This window comes from Harpegnathos saltator, unplaced genomic scaffold, assembly GCF_003227715.2.
Source record: "Harpegnathos saltator strain DR-91 unplaced genomic scaffold, Hsal_v8.6 scaffold228, whole genome shotgun sequence".
In the NCBI taxonomy this organism is placed as follows: Eukaryota; Metazoa; Arthropoda; class Insecta; order Hymenoptera; family Formicidae; genus Harpegnathos; species Harpegnathos saltator.
In genome coordinates this window covers 253,307-272,493 of record NW_020230015.1, presented here as the reverse complement: position 1 = coordinate 272,493, position 19,187 = coordinate 253,307, and the positions used below count along the sequence as shown (strand labels likewise).

Here is a 19,187-nt window from a genome sequence, read left to right as displayed (position 1 = left end):
GAAAATAATTATCCTAAAAGAAAATATGTAGCTAATGAAACGATTTTTATCAAAGCAAAAGATATCAAAGCGAAAGAAAATAAAATAAGGTCTAATGGAATTCGACTGAACGGATTTTAATTGATCCGCGATCAATTAATGACATTGGAATTTTTGCGACAGACCAGACAAGCTTATAACGTCATTAATCAAATTGATCAAAATCTTGAATTGATCAAAATCTGTTTAATTAAAAATGCTGTCAGATTTGTAAAATTGAACACAAATATAAAGCCTACTGCATGAAATGGTAAGAGGTAAAAAGAAAGAAAGAAAGAGAAAGAAGTAAAGAGAGAGAGAGAGAAAGAGAGAGAGAGAGACAGAGACAGAAAAAGGAGAGAGAAATAAAGAGCGAGAGAGAAAGAGGAAAAGACAGAGAGAAAGAGAGAGAGAGAGAGAGAGAGAATGAAGGAGGGAACCTCAATAGTATCTTCATCCTTATTTAGCTTACTGTGCGGGCGGTAATAAGAAAAATGAGACAGTTGTGCGGAGAATGGAAAGCTATGTGCTAGACAAAAACAGAGAAGTGTTGCGTCACTTCGAAACTCTTTCTTTCACTCCGCACTACTGGTCTCGCATGAGTCTCGCACTAATCTCAATTTTTCAGTGATTATCTGTGTAGTACAATCAACGTTGAGAAATCAAGGTCGTAGTACGACTCAACAACAGATCGGACTTGTATTTTCAATAAGAATTTTTAATAACACAGTGGAATAATATAATAAAATAATATTAAAAATAACATCGAATTAAAAGACTGCGATATATGATATATTTAACTTTGAAAAAATCCTCGAGGTAAATAATTGGTCCTTTGATTAAAACAGAATCGAATTTTTCAATTCATCGGACGAACATCAGACTGGTATCACCGGGGCGCTATAGGTTAGGTTAGTTGACAATTTATAATGAAATAATGTAATTTGTAATGTTTATCAACTTAAGTTCCGCTTATGATTTTACATAACTGTTCTTAAGTACTTGTAAAATTTTATATTATTTCCTATTTATCGTTTCTATTAAATATAGAAGAAATGTATTTTCGTCGTCCAACCAATTTTCATCTTTTAATATGAGTAATTATTTAATGCTGCTTTATATAACTTTTTACATGGTAACATAGTAACATTAAAATATTATTTGTCGTACTTTTGTGCTATATTTTTTAAGATTTTAATTATATTTGTATATATTTATATATTCACATATATAATGGATTTTGTATTTCTGTATCTATATTTGGGGCTTCTTTTACTAATTATGTCATTATATTGTTGTAACAGTATGCAACGTTATATTAAGCATCAGAGAGCGGTAAATAAATGAAATAATGGAGCATACAATTCCGTCCGATATCCTTGATGATCTTAGTAGGTTAGTTTCTTTATAGAATATTTTGTATAATAATAATGACATTTGTGATTCATGATATATCATTTTTATATGATTGATTTATTAATATCCTTACAGTCGATTTATTATCAATGTACCTGAGGAAGAAAGAAAAGACTTGGTGCGAATATGCTTCCAAATTGAATTAGCACACTGGTTTTACTTAGATTTCTATTGCACTGAAGAGAATCCCAAGCTGAAGCCGTGTAATATGAAAGATTTTGCTACTCACATATTCCAGCACATACCTTTTCTAATACCACACGTACCGCACATTGATGATATACTCGAGCAATGGAGGGAGTATAAGCAGAATGTGCCTACGTTTGGTGCAATTGTGTTAAATGAAGATATGACCAAAGTGCTTCTGGTTCAGAGCTACTGGGCAAGAAATAGCTGGAGTTTCCCCAAAGGAAAAGTAAATGAGGATGAGGAACCTTTACATTGCGCTGTAAGAGAAGTCTTGGAAGAGACTGGTTTTGATATATCAAATTTGATAGATAAAAATGAATATATTGAATCTACAATAAACGATCAAGTAGTAAGGTTGTACATAATCTCGGGTGTACAACAAGACACTAAGTTTCAACCAAAAACACGAAAAGAAATAAAAAATGTCGAGTGGTTTGATGTTGCAGATTTGCCAAATAACAAAAAAGATATGACTCCTAAAGTAAAGATTGGTGTTGGACCAAATGCATTTTTTATGGTGGTACCTTTCGTCAAGTAAGTGATATATGTTATACGAGAATATTAAATGTTTATTGAGACATATTAACTGTTGGACTGGGTTATGTGAGCTGGCACTATAATATTGCTGCATCTTATTAATTTATATATCAAGTATAACCCCAATTGCATATAAAAAATTAATTATATAGCTAATAGGGAATCAATGAAATGGGCTGACGAATGTATGCATCATGAATTGCATTTATTTACTGTATCTTTGGTGATTTAAGCTTCAGTTAAGCATTGAAATAATCAACAGGAAACAGTGTAGTAGTCAGTATGTTAAAAACTTATATTACGTATGTATTGATATTGTTATATTACTTAGACGAATGAAGCGATGGATTCAAGAGAAGCAGCAACGCGAGAAAAACGTTACGACTACTCGAAGACACAGGCATAAGTCCTTGGGAGACGTCGAGACGGTTTCGAAGAGTAAACGACAACAGCAATTATTTCCCCATTCGGTACAGGTAGGCAAATCACATATTTTGCATCTTTATTTCTTGTCTGTACGCTGCAGTATAAACTAATTCTCATGTACGTTTTGGTATGGCACTTACAGAATGAAATTCCAGATTTTAAAGAGTTTAAAAACAGTCGTCAGTCGAACACCTCTCCAGCTCGTAATCGTCGCAGTGTACACGATAATAAGAACACTCCATCAAAGGTTGCACTGAAAAGGAATCTATTCGGTGACCATGATGAGGATCAATCGCCCTTGGTCCTCGCAAAACAGTTAATCGATAGTCCTCAACAGCAGCCCTGTACATTCCTAAATGATCCTGCGATTCAATCGATCAAGTGCAATGATTTCAGTTACAAAGTGCAATCGACGGAGAAAGAAGTGAAAGGTATTTTATACTTAATTTACAGTCTAAATTGTAATCTCCATCTTTCTCTACAGTCTAAATTTTAATCTCCATCTTTCTCTATTAAACTTAAGATTCCGTTTAAAATATATATTGCAAGTTACACACACATACATACACACGCACGCATATACGACACACATACATATATACTTTTTCTTTTATATGTTATTAAATAACAATTTGGTAATGTTAAATATAGAAACTATTTTTTTTTCAGATCCTCACAAGAAAAGCCTACCAGAGGGAAATATCAAGTCGCTGTTGTTCGGGGAAGCCGCTCGCAAGCTACAAAAAGACTTTAAAACTATTCCACCATTGTCCTTAGATCTGGAACATAATTGTTCGCCATTTATAACGAAAAATGTGGATGTTCAAGGTTATCCCGCAGAATTTCGTTCGAAAAGTTGGGATAATTTTAAATTCGATAGACGGGCGATTCTCGATTGTCTCTATGTAGGTATATAGTCTTTCTATATATAACTGTTGGGAGAATGGATCACCAAATTAAACATACGGATGCTGATATAGAAACGAACGTAATACATTTGGCTAATACTATCGTCTACTTTGATCAAGAGACGAATTTACTATGGATTATTTTCGCAATTTGTGCGAAGTGCAATTTGTTCTTTTATTGTTGAATCTTGGTAATCCACTATTCTTACGATATATGACGGTAAACTTTAGAAAACAGGTCGCCCTTAAAACTCATGTTATACAAGTAATGATAATGATCAATATTTATAACTATAAAAAGGCGATTATACAGCGCATAAATAACATAATGCTTTATACTTTGGTTTTGATATCAACGCTTTCCTGCCTAACAGAAGAACCCCTATTGTATCTGTATTAAAAAGATAACGTTAATTAAATTAATGTTTATTAACGTATAATATATTTGAAGAGCACACTGATGGCGATTACCAGGACAAAAATAATTAGCACAATTTGGCCGATAAAGTAGAATATCTTCTCGAAGACGTGAGTGCCCGTCTGCACGCTCTTGACAATTTCGTTATTCAATTCAAAGACTATTTTACTTTCTTCGATAAGTTTATTCTTAGTGTCTTCATCCAGCGTTTCCGCGATTCTGTTCATCGATTCGCGCAAATCACGCTTCAACTGAAATATACTGTTTTGTCCAAAGCTTGTAACGTTGTTACCGATCGACGGTGACGATTTAAAAAGCGAGAGCTTCTGCATAAGCTGCCTTTTTTTGCGTAGGATCATACCACCACTGAGGAGGCCCATGTAAAGATGATAAATATATGCCATTAATAAAGTAGGATCTGTATCCTCCACTTCTCTCAAGCGCATCAGATACTTGGCAACACTATCTCTGAAATTCATAATATTTTTACAAATTAGAAAGACACTGGATTTTTTTATTTTTTATAAATTTATTTGTTATGATTAAACTATGATATTTGTATTCAATATGGGCAAGTGCCCATTTGAATCATGTCAAACGTACGTAAAGAAAAATATAAAGTGATAGCACTTGTTGCTATATTTATTCTATATAACATGTACCTAGGACTATAATTCTTCCTCCATCCCTTTCCCAAGTAATGATCAAGATCTTGCTCAAAAGCTTCTGTACGTTGAAGCTCACTGAGTGGAAGCAATCCAATTTTGGTGTTCTTTAATCTAATCATTGCACCTTCTAAGTAGCGAAATACCTCATAGAAAACCAGAAGCCCGTCAGCCCATACAGAGTCATCGAGAAAGCCTAATTAGAGAGTACATAAAAGTTTATACAATACAAAAGTTGGCATCACAACTATATAATAAAAATACAAATAGATATTCGCACATGCTTTTCGCTACATAGGAGAACTTTCGTCTCACAGCAAGTAAGAGCGTGCATTTACATAGTCTATCTTATCAAAATGCAATCAATTGCGCAACTCGCAGCCAGATCCAAGCAAAATGCCGAAGGCTTACGATATCCAAGGGGGATCTCCAAGAGGATATCTTACCGAATGCCAATTTCGCGTTCACCAAGGCATCGCTGATTGCGTGTATTCCCCTGGTGGCTTTTGCCATTTTCTCGCAAAAGTTCTCCTCCTTGTCCGGCATTTTGGCGTGGCGTGCGGTGACGAGAGTCGCGTGAAGAGTTCAACGTGCGTCAGTACGCAAAGTTGTTTTACACTGTCATTGTGTCGGATCTTCGCGCGCTGTTCCTCGACTGTCATATGAAAATCCTCGCTGTCATAACACCACGACCACGACGTCGACATCCACCGTTCGGCCGTCCCTGCGCACTGACGCTAACGGTCACGTGTTGCACCGCTACGAAAACATTGCTCAGAGATGTCAGGCCAGTCGCTCGGCGCGTAGAGAGGGTCAAAGGAGAGTGTGGCTGTGTGGCAGATAAGCCGGAAGCCGCCATTTTAAGATCAATGTGATTGAATTAAGCGCATATTTCGAAAGAGTATATGTATTGTAAATGCGAAGGAACATATATTATATATCTTGATAAATTATACTTTTAAATTTGAACACGATATAAAACAAGTAATTACTTATTATTTTTTATAGAAGCTTTTACTTATTCACAAAAATATTTTTACACATAAGTGATATAAGAAGTAGACTTGTCAAAAAATTTGATTGATTAACTCACCGACGAGATATTATAAAAATTGTTGGTCTTACGGGATTTAGCGTACCAGAGAAATCTCGCTGAGCATTAGCGCTCCAATAGCTTATTAGGAATATCGTGGCCGGAATATGAAACATAGCATGGATAGTAATATGATAAGATATAGAATAATGGAAAAAAGGTATCGGAATGTATAAAAAAACTATCAATATGGAAAACAGATCGAATATGTGTATGTGTATGTCCTCCTGAGATTGCGAGACGTGAGAAAATTTGGAATAAGTTTTATTTTAAATATATACACACGTTGGCATTCCTTGAGTTAATAATTCGAAGTTGAAATAATACTAAAATTGCGGTCGAAGACACATGTACAGGGTATTTCACGAATTCCTCGCTCCGAAGAATTCACGGAGATATAGAGCGGATTAAGATAAATATAAAATTCCCACTCCATTTTGCGATATTCGCAATAACTCTCGAGTTATTAATTAACAGGAATGTAACGAATGAGCACGCGCCGAGATGGTATCGAAAAAGCATCGAAAGTGCTCAGGCCAAAGCGCGGCGCTTACAGACATCTTTTTCTACCTCACTTTCTCGCAGAACAAATATACTATATGTCTCTAATTATTTCTAGTCTAATTTATTTCACTAACTTATTTCACATTTAGTTCAGCAGTGCAGCTAAAAAGTGCAGACCATCTTTCTGTTACATTTATTAATTTCAATTTGATCCTCTCTATCGGCGCGAATCGTTGCTTCGTATGTATGTACGCCGTGACATGCGCCTTTTAATTGCGATTTCCGTGTTTTCCCGTCGTTTCCGCGCTTTTTCCCTCTTCCTCCAAAGGTCGAGCGTATCCCTCTTCGATACTGAGAGTAGAAACCGCGACAAAGCGCCGCTGGAGACAGCAGATCGAGCAATTATTGCAATGTCCCCGAGAATGATTCGCGCGACGAGATTAATGGCGGAAATGCTGATAATCAAAGATGGTCGGCGTGAAGGAAAAGGAATCGAAAGGCCTAAATACAATCGATTAGGAATGATAAAGTTTCTCCGTGCACTTTATTGCTCCTTTCCTTTCCTCATGATTTTATATCAGTCATATTGAAGAGAAATAAGGAGCTGCAGGTGGATACAGAACAGATACGCCCGAGCAATTTTTCGTACGATCGCGAAAGTATCTCTCGAATGCTTCTCGAGTGTACGTTTCGTCTATATCGAGCTATGTCGGTGTCTTAGAGTCATCGATTGCTGATCGACCAAGCCACATTCGATACATCGTCCGACATAGGTTATCCGTTTTTACAGTCGCACTCTCTAAGCAGTCCTGCAATGTCTTGTTTGCATTCCTTGTTTCTTGTCTAAAGTTCGCATATACATCAGTCTCAAGTACGAAAGGTTTAAGCGGATGTTGGTTGGAAAGAGAGCGCGCGATAGACTCCTCGCGTTCTCGTCGCAGGAATAACCGTCCCTCTTCTGTTTCGTTGCAGTAACGAGCGCATCTCGCGTCTCGTGTTTCCCGAATGGATTCGTCCCGCGGTTCGTCGCGGTCGTTTCGTCGTTGTGCGGCAAGGAATCCGCACGGACCGCAAGATGTCGAGCTGCCGCGCAACATAGCAGGCAAACATGAATCTTACGTTGGCGCACGCCCGGTGACGTAGGAGGCTCGTGATAATGACGTACACACAGTTACGACACCCGTGGTTCTCAATCCTCGGAGTCGCAAAAGGTAGGGATATATTTCATATGATAATTACATCGAAATAATGTTACGCGATATATTGTGATATTACAATATCATAAATTATTTTATGACAAACCCATTAATGAAAAAAGATAAGTTTTTTATAGTTAGTATAGCTTTTTATAGTTTTTTTTATAGTTATTGTTTATGAAATATCACTACTTACGTTACTTTTCAGTATGAATGGATGAACAAAACACTTTCGATAGTAAAGTTTTATTGATTTATCAAACTCATAACTTTAAGCACAATGATTTAAATTTAATTTAATATCGATCATTAAATAAAAGAAAAATTGAAGCCATCGAAATCATCGAAATAATGTTGTGTGATATTATAATGTTATAAATAATTTTATGACAAACTTAGAATGATGAAGAAATCAATTTTTTATAATTGTTTATGAGATATTGCTATTATTGTTATTTCTGAGTATGAATGGATAAACGAGACACCTAACAAAGTTTTATTTATTTATTAAACCCAACTTTCAACATAATGGTTTAAATTTAATTTAATACCATTCATTGAATAAAGTACAATTGAAGCTAATTTCCTACGTAGCCAATTTTTTATTATTATTCAAACATTTTTCTTCTAGTCCAGATATATATTTTTTTCTGCAATTTGAAATATTTATGTTGTAGTTTTATAAATGACTGTTATTTGTTCTTGCAGTTATACGTTTTGCTTTGACGTATGAAATTACATCAGGAACAATAGTTTGTTTTACATTTTAATGTTATTTACGGCTGTTGTGTACAGAATATTTATGGGTTGTTATATTTTTTATATTCTTTGCTTTATAATATATTTTAAAAATATTTAAGCAATGATACATTTTAATAACTGAATATATATAAATGTAATAAACTTTCAATAACGATATTTGAAAGCTAATGACATTTTAATATAATGCAAATATTATTCTTAACTGTATGTAAATGTAACGTAACATCGTCGTTATACATATGATATATTGCTCGCAAGTCTATTTTAAAATTCTATGAACGTATTCATCAGCTCTCGGCCAGCGATTGCATACATTACATTTGCATAATCCTTGGAACTTTTAAATTTTGTAAATCATACGTAATTTCTTATGACGCACCTATTGATATACGTATTAGGTGTACAAATGAATAATCCAAATTATTTTAAGCAGTTATGAAATCAATTTTAAATTGAATAGGTTTTCCCGCTCTTTTGTGATTATGCAATGTTGACATATGGCTATTAAAAAAAATATATAGTTTGGCGAAAGGCCCAACATAACCTTCAAAAGTATTCAGTTCAGTACAGTCGATAATGGCAACAGATAAGGTGCATATCCGACACTGCATTCTTTACGAATTCCAACAAGGAAAAAATGTTGCAAGAATCGATTTGTTCCTTTCTCGGCGAAAGTGTTGTATCGTACGATGTGTGCGCATTTTGGTTTAAGTGGTTTAAAAGCGGTAATTTATTAACTATATTAGACTTTAAAAATGTATGAGAAAATTTAAACAAATATTATATTATACAGGGTGTCCGGGATTCTTTGGAAACAAAAAATTGTGAAGATTAATCAGATCAAACTGAGAAGAAAAGTCAAATACCATTTTACAATATCGCAATAGATATCATCATCGCAATAGATATAATCATTAATAATAATTATTAATGATTGAAAAGGGCCATATCTAGAAAACCTTTTAATTAATAACTTGAAAATTCGCGTATTTATTTGCAAAATGGTAAAGGATTTTTTTGTTCAGAATAAATAAAAGACCTAATCTACAATTGTTACAATTATGGCAGCTATTGTGTCTAATGATAAATATATGAGTATTTATTGAACCTTGAACTATAAATTTTGAACCTGTCGCTAGGCACAAAAGTTCTTTACCATTACGCAAATTTTCAAATTATCCATTAAATAAGTTTCTAGAAAATGTAGTAATTTTTAATCATTAATAACTGTTATTATGATTTTTGCAAAATGATACATGATTTTTCTTTTCAGTTTGATCTGATTAATCTTCACAATTTTTCATTTCCAAAAGATCCTGGACACCCTGTATAATAAATGTATAAAAAAGGTGTCCTTCGAAGAGACGTCTTCGCTTTGAAAATTATTTTCCAACTGAAGCAAGAAACAGTTGCGTTGTTGAGTGTCTGGCTACCGCAGTGTCTCAGATTTTTAGAATCTGCCACACGTTCCTCGTGAAATTCACTGTCGCGTCTCACGAAGGAACACAAACGAGTACATTGACACGTCACATGCACCGTGGTTATATTTTCGTCGTGGAGTGTCGCTTGTGAAATTGTGCCAAGTAAAGCTAAGTCCCTGGTGCGCTTTATTCTCGCGCGTTTCATCAGATGATGACAGTATTAGTTCGCAGGAGAGCATTTAAGTCGCGAACTCCCTCGTCAAAGCGAGATCTAAAAAGGGGAGACCGCCTGACGCGCGTCACCCACTCGGCCGCTCCAGGTGTGCAAAAACTCCACGCACGTGTCCGACAAAGCTTTCCGCTCGGATTTGCCGGGTCGATCCTACCGAGGGGCGAGCTTTCTTCCCGCAGCTCGGCCCTGAAGCTGATCTCCGGCGCGTCATGTGTTTCACGCTAACGCGACGTAGCGTCGCCAGCTGTCGGACACGTATGCACGCTCACGCGCTCCGTCGCGGCGTAATCGCACAGAAGAGTCCGTTGACCTTCGCCGAGGACGTGCCCATGTCCCCAGGCCGGGTCACACTCGAGTCTTGCGTTCGCAGGGGAACATGTTCGGGAGCGATCAGAGCGGCGCGTGGCAGCTCGATAAGCGCCGCTCTCTGGGTGGGGGAGAAAGCGGGTCGCCCCCCTTTCCACTCCTCCTACTCTTTCCACTCGCGCCTCCGCAGTGGCGAATATCGACAGGCATCCGGGTACCGTCTACGACGGTGCTATTTAATCACCGAGACGGCACACAATCGGGACGATCGTTTTAACGAGGCGGCTGTCGAGAAGGAGGAAGTCCCAGCGGCGAGCGGGTTGGCCTGCTCGAGGCGAGTCCGACCCAGTCGGAAACTGATCGAAGTGCCCGGGAATATGAGAATACGAGCGAGAAATTTCGCCGAAGCACCATCTCGTACTTTGCCAATTCGCTCATTACTCAACGCGTCCCCGGCCTCCGCCTCGTAAGAGGCGCGTCGAATCTAGCGCACGATCCGCCATTGCGCGCGCTCTCACCTCTGCCCTCGCTAGCCCTCCCTAGCGGCGATTCACCCTCACTTTTTGCCCGGCTTTCCTCCTGCTATCCTGTTTCCAAGTATTTGTCAAAGGCGGTACAACGCCGCGGGAGACTCCACCCAGACCGGTACACGGCTTCCCTCCGGTACAACCGTTTCCTCCTTAGATAACGAGGTATATCGAAGTCCACTGCGGGCCGGTCGCGTCTTTTGATACCGCAATTCCGTGCCTTCCGGACACTCCTACGTTACGCCCTTTCGGGATCGCGAAGCGTGCCATGCCGCGATACGGCAGGCCGACGGACGAATGTCGCGACGAGCCCGTTCGAGTCCTGAGGTGAATTTTCTGGAAATCATGCCCAGCGCTCTCAGCGATCGTCCTCTCTCGTTCACCTATGCTGTTAAAGCCTCTTTATCTTCGACTTCCCGAGCGCTGGGAGAGACACAATTCATCGTCGACTTGATCGTCGTCGCCTTCACTGAGTCGCTGAGCGGCCCTACCGAGATGTCCGCGAGTCACATTTTCAAGGCGACAGTCGCGAAAAATCGCGATTCCTCGCCGGAGGACAGTACTTGCTCCTCGGCATGAAGTCGACCGACGTTTCGCTCGTCCGCAGTGACTGCCCGCCTGAGCGGGAAGAAACGCCGCGTCCTCATGCTATCCTGTTACCTCGAAACTCTCAAGTTGTGCGGGTCAGCCACTGCGAATGCTTCGGCCGGACAGCCGATGGAGCTCCATCGGCGACATGCTGGCCTGGTCACCGACGAAATGTATTGTCACTTGATTGTCAATCGGCTTTTTACCGAGGCCGTTATTAACACCGCGTTACTCTTATTATAGTCGTTGTGCCGTGGAAAGGAACGGCTCTAGACGCGAACCGAGAAATAACCGTCAATACCGGCGCCGTACGGCCGAAGGTTCTCCCCCGCTGATGTTCGACTCCGCCGAATTTACGGTATCCTGGGGCGTGTAATGTCCGTTATCCTTACAAAAATATAATCGCGCAGAGTTTGTTTAAAAATATTTATAATGTATATATTATCTCGTACGCACACGCACGCAAACACATACGCCAGGTGGTCGCGTCGGCGATTCGAGTGCCGTGCGTGAAATATCAAACAGACCGGTGCTCGTCGTTTAATTTAATTTATTATCGATAAACGCTGCGAGCACGAGGACGTTAGTTGTCTGAGAAACTTTGTCTATTCTCTTTTCTTCTCTTTTTTTTTTTTTTTTATTTATTAGACCCCGATATAAAGGCGACGACGATAAGCTTCGGCGATATTTTATTTAATTCCAGGCTTTTCTCTTTTTTTTAATGGAGGTCACCACGAAATTATTTGGATCGATGTCACGCGACTTTAGTGAGTTTCTGTTCTCCTGCTTCGATATATAAAATTTTTCAGGGAAAAGCTTGTAATTTTGGTGGATTTAACGAAATGCTCAGACAGGCGTTATGTAAAAAGCGACGGATCGTTGTAAAATCTACAATTATTATAAAATTGCAATTTAATAAGCATATTCACTGAGCATATTTTATATATATATATATATATATATGAATATAACTAAATGCTTATGAAATCTCCTCTCTCTTTCTCTCTCTTTCTTTTAACGTGCATAAAATCGACCACAATGAATTATATTTCTAGATATATAATATTCCACTCACATGCGTAGGCGTGTCTTGTACATATGTTTTATTCTATATATATGATATAATTATTTTTACGTATCTCTCTATAGATACGGAAGAAGTCGACCTGTATTATTCTACGCGATATATGAGACAATGTCATTCTGCATTTTACACTTTTATATAGGGAGAACATTTATCAAATATCCCAGAAGCGATTTACATTCTCCGTGCCGTATAACGTCATAACGATTTTATCTTGAAAGACAAATGTTTCGGGGATGTGGTGATTGCTCGAGATAAACATCGGTTATTTGCAGTCACGAGTGTTGATCGAGTTGTATGAGTTTAAACAACGCGACGCGGTGCGAAGTGTAACGAGAAACAGATCGAGACACAAGAAAATAATGCAAGAATGTGTTTCCGATGATTCGTGGCATTTTAGCAACGCGTTATCCCCAAATGGTCACACTTGACTGAAGTTACCCAGCCGACATCACTAGGAGATCAGATTCGCCGAGAAGTTGTTGCGTTACGAAAGCGGGGTCAGAGATCGGTATTAATAAAAGTTCACCTTTCTCAGGAGACGCGAGAATCTTGTAATTGTTTCTCCGTGATTCACCGTGGGGATACTTAATAGCACGTAACAATATGCGATTTCATGTTTCGTTTCATATTTTGCTAGTTGTTCTACTATTCTGAAAATATGCAAAATCGGCAATATATTTCTCACATTTGTTGATATAATTTGCAATTAATAAAATTTCTAATCGCATTTTCTATTTTTTATTTCTTATAATATTAATGACAATTTTATATGAAAACAATGAAAGTTAAACAAATTGTCTTATAAAGGATATTTATTATTGCATATATGTATCGCGTATTTATAATGAAACCTCTCTTTAATAGCGAGACATTTGTAATCTATATGATATTTATATTTATCTTTTCCCCTTGTGCTATATCAATATATCTCTATAATTGATACAAATATAATATTTCAGTTTAGGAATGATATACAAAACTTTAGTGCGACAAATAAAATTCTCTTACAATCAATTATTATTGCTTTATAATTGTTTATTAAAATTTTGTTTACATATTGTAAAAATGTCTCGTCAATAATTATTCGTCAATAATTATTCGACACATTATTTGATACAATAATAAAATATTTATAATTTTTGTGTAATCTCTGAAATTATATATAGTTTAGATTGTCATCGAAGATATAATCAATCATATACACACACATGCACACACACACATACACACAACCCACACACACAACCCACACACACACACACACACAAATATTCGTTATCAAGAATATTGCGAATAAATGAAAAATATACGGTAGAAACATCTAGTATAACAAAACAATAAAATATTAACACATAACACATAATAATATAATATTAATATGTATTAATATATTATTACTGGTGATGTGCTATTATTTTATTATTATTGTTACTATTAAATTCGTTTATGTTATTACATAATTTTTATGAAGTACGTAATACACGCAACTTAACTCTTCATACGATAAAACAACTTAATATGATTTTTGCATTTTTACAATTAAGAAAAAATATGTTTACACATCTTTGTTTCTTAATAGAAATAAAATAATTAAATGTGATATACTGTGTGTCATGTTTCGTGAAGATTCGTAAAATATAATAAAGTGTAACGGTCATAACAATAAGAGGTTCTAACCTTAAAGACAAAAATAATAAGTTTATCGTTATATATATGCATCCGTTTCTTTAAAAAATATATTATATATATAGAATTTCATAAACAAAAATATCAAATTTATTCGTGAAAAAACTTTGTTTTGTTACTTACAACTCATTTTAGCCAAGTAGGAATATAACTGTTTGTTATTATTACTACTATCGGTTGACTTGTTTAAAATATTTAATGTCTCATAGATGATTACATACGAATTATAATAAGACACAGTGTTGTCAATGTTCCTGCGTGGTCTTAAAGATCTGAATTTATTTTCGTCACGAAGAACAGGTTCTACATTAATATGCAGAGCTTTTTGTATCTCATTTACTTCCTTTTCCACTGTAATTAGCTTATCAGTTGTTAGAAGTAACGGGCAATCTTGAGATCTTATTGCTTTCACACTTTTTGGCCATGCTGTACCGCTCGTTAATAATGCTTGAAATCCTACGATTATCTTTGGTTGACTATATATCGCGATGGGTACGTATTCATGATATAACATTTGACAACATTCATAAATAATTTTTTTCTTATTAGTCTTGCAGCGGGAGCAAATTTCGAACGTACCGTGTTCATAATTTAATTTTGATCCTATCATTACAATTATTAGGACTTTTATGTCGGGTAACAGATGTAACAGTATTTCCCAAGCTCGCAAACTATTTCTGTCCAAAGTGTCCGCACATATAACATGAATAACATAGGTAGGTTCTCCCTTTAGATAATGTAATAGATTTGCTTCTTCCATCCCATAATATACCGTTAACGGTCCCGATACGTAATCAGTATATATATAATCCAAAGCATACCATTCATACATTTCGTCTTGTATATATTGTGTAACAAACGTGACCATGTTACCGAAAGGTCTATTCTCATCCGGAAATCTCACGAATTTCAAGAACAGTGGCATTGTACCTCCGAATTCGACATTCGAGAGCTCGAGATTGAGCCACAGTATTAGGCTGTCGCAGACAGGATCGTGTTTTTGGTCAAACTCTTGTGTGTGTTCGATACAGCATTCGGCGGAAAAGCAGATTTCGCAGGTATACAGTGCGACCTGTTGGTGACAAATAAGGCATGATCTTGCGTACAAGAACATTTGCGTCTCGTACTCCTCAAACGACCGTGATATAGCCAGCTGGACTGACAAGGAAAATGCACTCCGCGTTTTTACCCATTCGTTCATAGTGTAACGGCGAGTTAACTGTTCCGGCTCCTGCTTCAGAAATTCCTTTACAGCCTTGCAGAGGTCGCGGTGTTGCGGCAGATGCAGTATTCTGTGATCCTCGCTGCAATAAGAGATCAGGAAACACTCGCATCTTATAAGATTTCTTCCGTGTATTTTCTGCTTGCAAACGTGACAAATGTTCGGGTGGAAGAACTGATTGTAATAATTAGACGATTGTGGCCCAGAATATGGGAGTATTGCATCTGTCAGGTTCATGACAGTATATTTGTACAATCAACGCTCACAAGAACTTTCACCCGAGAATATCACCCGAGAAATAACACGTGAAATTCGATTGCCAAAGTAGTTTTATTCTGCGCACGTGGTACGGATAATTACTCGGCGATCGCTCGGAAGACACTAACAGCGTCCGTGTGTGTTTCTGATTGTCTCGCGGGAATTGTTTACGGCCTGAGGTGTAGACAAGTGAAAATCGGACACAACGGCACATATTCGGCGATTGCCTGAAGGGCGTTAATGACGTGTTTACATGCGTCTCTACGCATTTTGGAAGTTATTTACAGTCAGAGATGTAGACAATTCAAACTGGCGACCGTTAGCGAGAATAATATCGTGGTTAAGTTTGAAACGTACAGCGATAGATGCATCATATTCTTACTATATCTATGCTTGTATGTTGCATTATTAGCTGAATAAATCGTTTAAATAATCTATTACTGTAGGAGAATTATAGTTTATAGAGATAACGCGAATAGATATACAAGGTGTTCGAGATCTTTTGGAAACGAAACATTGTAAAGATTAATTAGATCAAACTGAGAAAAAAAGTCAAATATCATTTTGCAAAAATCGCAATAGTTATTAGGTTATTAATGACTGAAAACAACTACATCCAAAGGCTTTTTTAATTGATAACTTGAAAATGTGCGTACTTATTTGCAAAATGATAAAGAACTATTTTGTTTCTTTACCATTTTGCAAATAAGTACGCAAATTTTCAAGTTATTGATAGAAAAATCCTCTAAATGTCATTTTCAATCATTAATAACTTAATAACCATTGTGATTTTCGCTAAATGATGCATGACTTTTCTTCTCAGTTTGATTGATTAATCTTTACAATTTTTCATTTTCAAAAGGTCTCAGACAACCTGTATATTGATAGTGTATTTATTAATAGAGGATACAGGACTAATTTTAAGGATTGACAGATGGAAAAGGACTTTACTGGACGTGATCTAACTCTTTATTGCACGCGGCTTTTTTAGCCGCGTCTTTTTTAGCCACGTAAGATAAAATCTGTTATCTTTCGATAGATAATTCAAAACGCTCAATATATTGGAAAACGGTAGAACGATAGTTGATTTTAAAGAAACGTTATAAACAGCAAATTGCAATGACGATAGGGTATCTTCCGCCAAGGAGAGCGTTTTTATCTCAATTGCGTCCCGAAATGCGATTAACGAAACGCAAGCAAGCCTACGGTATGAACTGAATTGATCCTTGCTGATTGCTTTGAACGAAAGTTGGAACAATATGATACGGAAAATCTTATTGAAGGAACGTAAATGTGAAATTATGACATAGAAACTGTTATATAGTCATATGCCTTTATAATGAAGAAAATATGATATGCTCTCTTCAAAATATTGTTATCTACGAATATTAATAGTCATCAATTATCTCAGACAGCAGCCACCGCTTCAGCTTGAACGAACGCGTGATATTCGCAGCAAACAACACGGCATAATCTTGCTACAAAGATCCCGAAAAGGATTATTCTTAATAATATTAGTTTTATAGATTTTGACATGTCCTTATATAAAAAAAGTTTGCGATTAAATGACCATATCTCCCAATCAATTTAGAAATGGTACAGAAAACTAGGTACATCGGCGCGATAAAATCCTTTAATAATTATTGCTTCATTTCATCAATTATTTATTGAAATTCTGTTTATACAGAATTTTAAAATGTTCGGTCGATAATTATGCGGAGTATAATCATAAAACGTCTACAATTTCGCGTGTCTCTGAAATTATTCATAAATTCAAATTGTCAACGAAGATATAATCAATTACGAATATTCGTTATCAAGAGCAATATGTCGAATAAATTCTAAATAAACACAAGAAGCATATAATACTATAATAATATTATATTGAAAATATAACATTAATATATCGTTATTATTATATTGTTATTATTATTTTTGTTTTTTGTTATTATTGTTGTTGTTATTATTATTGCTATTATTCCTATTATTATATTCATATCTATTACTTTGTAATTCTTAACGAAGCACATGTAATGCGTAAACTTAACATTTCATTATGTGATTAAAATTGAATACGTTAAACTGAATGCAAAAATTTTCTAGTATTTTGTAAATTACCGCGGTAACTTTGGAGATATTAATGAAAGAAAATTGATTAATTAATGAGCGAGATGCAATGGACAAGCTGTTCAGGCACAGTCCCATTCAAAATTTTTGAATCTATTACAATTCATTGGTAAGCAATATTGAATAGTGGCAACGTATATTCCAATATTACAACACTAATTTTCTACGCACTGAATGTTGTAACATTATTGTCAATAGATTGTTATAAATAGATTATATTAAACGAAACCTAACTTCAAGAACTTATCCTATCACATTTAAGAAGTTTGTTTTAATATCTCAGTATACCTACTGTGATAATTTGAAAAATAATAAAGAATATTCAGTTGCATATTCAGTTTAACGAGTCCAAGCTGCATAGGTATGTTCAAATACATTAAACCCAACATCTTGTAGAAGTGTTTTCTTAACAGCATGTTACGATTTATTAATTGTTCAAAAAAATTTATATATAAGTCATAGTGCAGTCGTTATATACGACGTAAAGATATTATTGATATAAAGAAAAGAGTAATATGTATATTACTAACAAAAGTAATATATATATTACAAACATATAAATAATATATCATTTTTTGAAAATGCATTATATGGCTTCATTAAGAAAATTCCAACTTATTTGTGAGAATAATTCGTCTAGTATGCCATTTACACGGAGACTATTGGCTGAGAACTATTGGCTGATTTAATGCAATAATGAATGTCTCAAACGTGTTTTTGTTCGTTTATTGTCACATTAAGTAAACCAATCTTTCTCTCTTTTCGTGTACAATATATGTTATTAAAATGAAGACGCAATCATCTAATTTTGATACTGCTACCTTTATATGCACTGATGATTTAACGTCTTATAAATAATTAAATGTGTATTGAAATAACGTACAGAATCATACGTTCTGTACGGATTTAAAGATCTATAGTTATTATAGATAGAAAGGACAGGTTTTATGTTTTTACCTACAACACTTTCGATCGCTTGCATTTCCTCTTGTGCGACATCTAGAGATACAGTGGTTAAAAGTAACGGACATTTTTGAGACTGTATTGCCTTTACATCTTTTTCCCATGATGGAAGAAGTATTAAAAATACACTTAATACTATAATTAAGTTAGGATGTCCATATATCGGATTAACCGCTAGGTAATCGCTGTATGTCATACGACAACATTCATAGATAAACTTCTTCTCATTGTACATACATTGGAGACAATAAACTTCCCGCATACCTATTTCAAATCGTATGTCTGTTCCAATTAATACAATTATTAAGACTTTGATGTTCGGTAACAGATGTAACAATATTTCCCAAGCTGCTAAACCGTTTCTTTCTACGTAGCACGCACCTATAACATGAATGATACAGATTGATTCAGTCAGTAGAGTATTAAGTAATCTTGCAGCTTTCATTCCATGATATACAGTCAACGGTGCTGACACGTATTCGCTATAGATATAATCCGTAAGGTTCCATATCCCCTTTTCGTCTTGTAGATACTGTGTAATAAATGTGATTATGTCATTATAAGGTTTATTGCGGTCAGGAAATCTTATGAATTTCAACGATATGGGAACTTTCCCTTCGTATTGAATTTCTGAGAAT

The 19,187-nt window shown here is 35.9% G+C and overlaps 3 protein-coding genes across 3 annotated transcripts; 1 reads left to right on the top strand and 2 right to left on the bottom strand.

Annotated features, from left to right (window-relative positions):
- The first annotated feature begins 510 nt into the window (after nucleotides 1–510).
- DCP2 (decapping mRNA 2) lies at nucleotides 511–4,418 on the top strand. Its single transcript, XM_011144292.3, has 7 exons — nucleotides 511–929; nucleotides 1,323–1,413; nucleotides 1,510–2,157; nucleotides 2,492–2,636; nucleotides 2,729–3,017; nucleotides 3,256–3,491; nucleotides 4,266–4,418. The coding sequence occupies exons 2-7, from the start codon at nucleotides 1,370–1,372 to the stop codon at nucleotides 4,317–4,319; spliced, it is 1,416 nt and encodes a 471-aa protein (XP_011142594.1). The 5' UTR covers nucleotides 511–929; nucleotides 1,323–1,369; the 3' UTR covers nucleotides 4,320–4,418.
- A 56-nt stretch (nucleotides 4,419–4,474) lies between these two features.
- Nucleotides 4,475–5,123, bottom strand: Ho (heme oxygenase). The gene is made up of 2 exons (XM_011144313.1): nucleotides 5,024–5,123; nucleotides 4,475–4,773 (listed from the first exon to the last, which is right to left on the bottom strand). The coding sequence occupies exons 1-2, from the start codon at nucleotides 5,121–5,123 to the stop codon at nucleotides 4,475–4,477; spliced, it is 399 nt and encodes a 132-aa protein (XP_011142615.1).
- An 8,971-nt stretch (nucleotides 5,124–14,094) lies between these two features.
- On the bottom strand, nucleotides 14,095–15,438 carry LOC105185078 (uncharacterized). Its single transcript, XM_011144314.1, has one exon. It carries the CDS (start codon nucleotides 15,436–15,438, stop codon nucleotides 14,095–14,097), a length of 1,344 nt encoding a protein of 447 aa, XP_011142616.1.
- Between the last annotated feature and the right edge of the window lie 3,749 nt (nucleotides 15,439–19,187).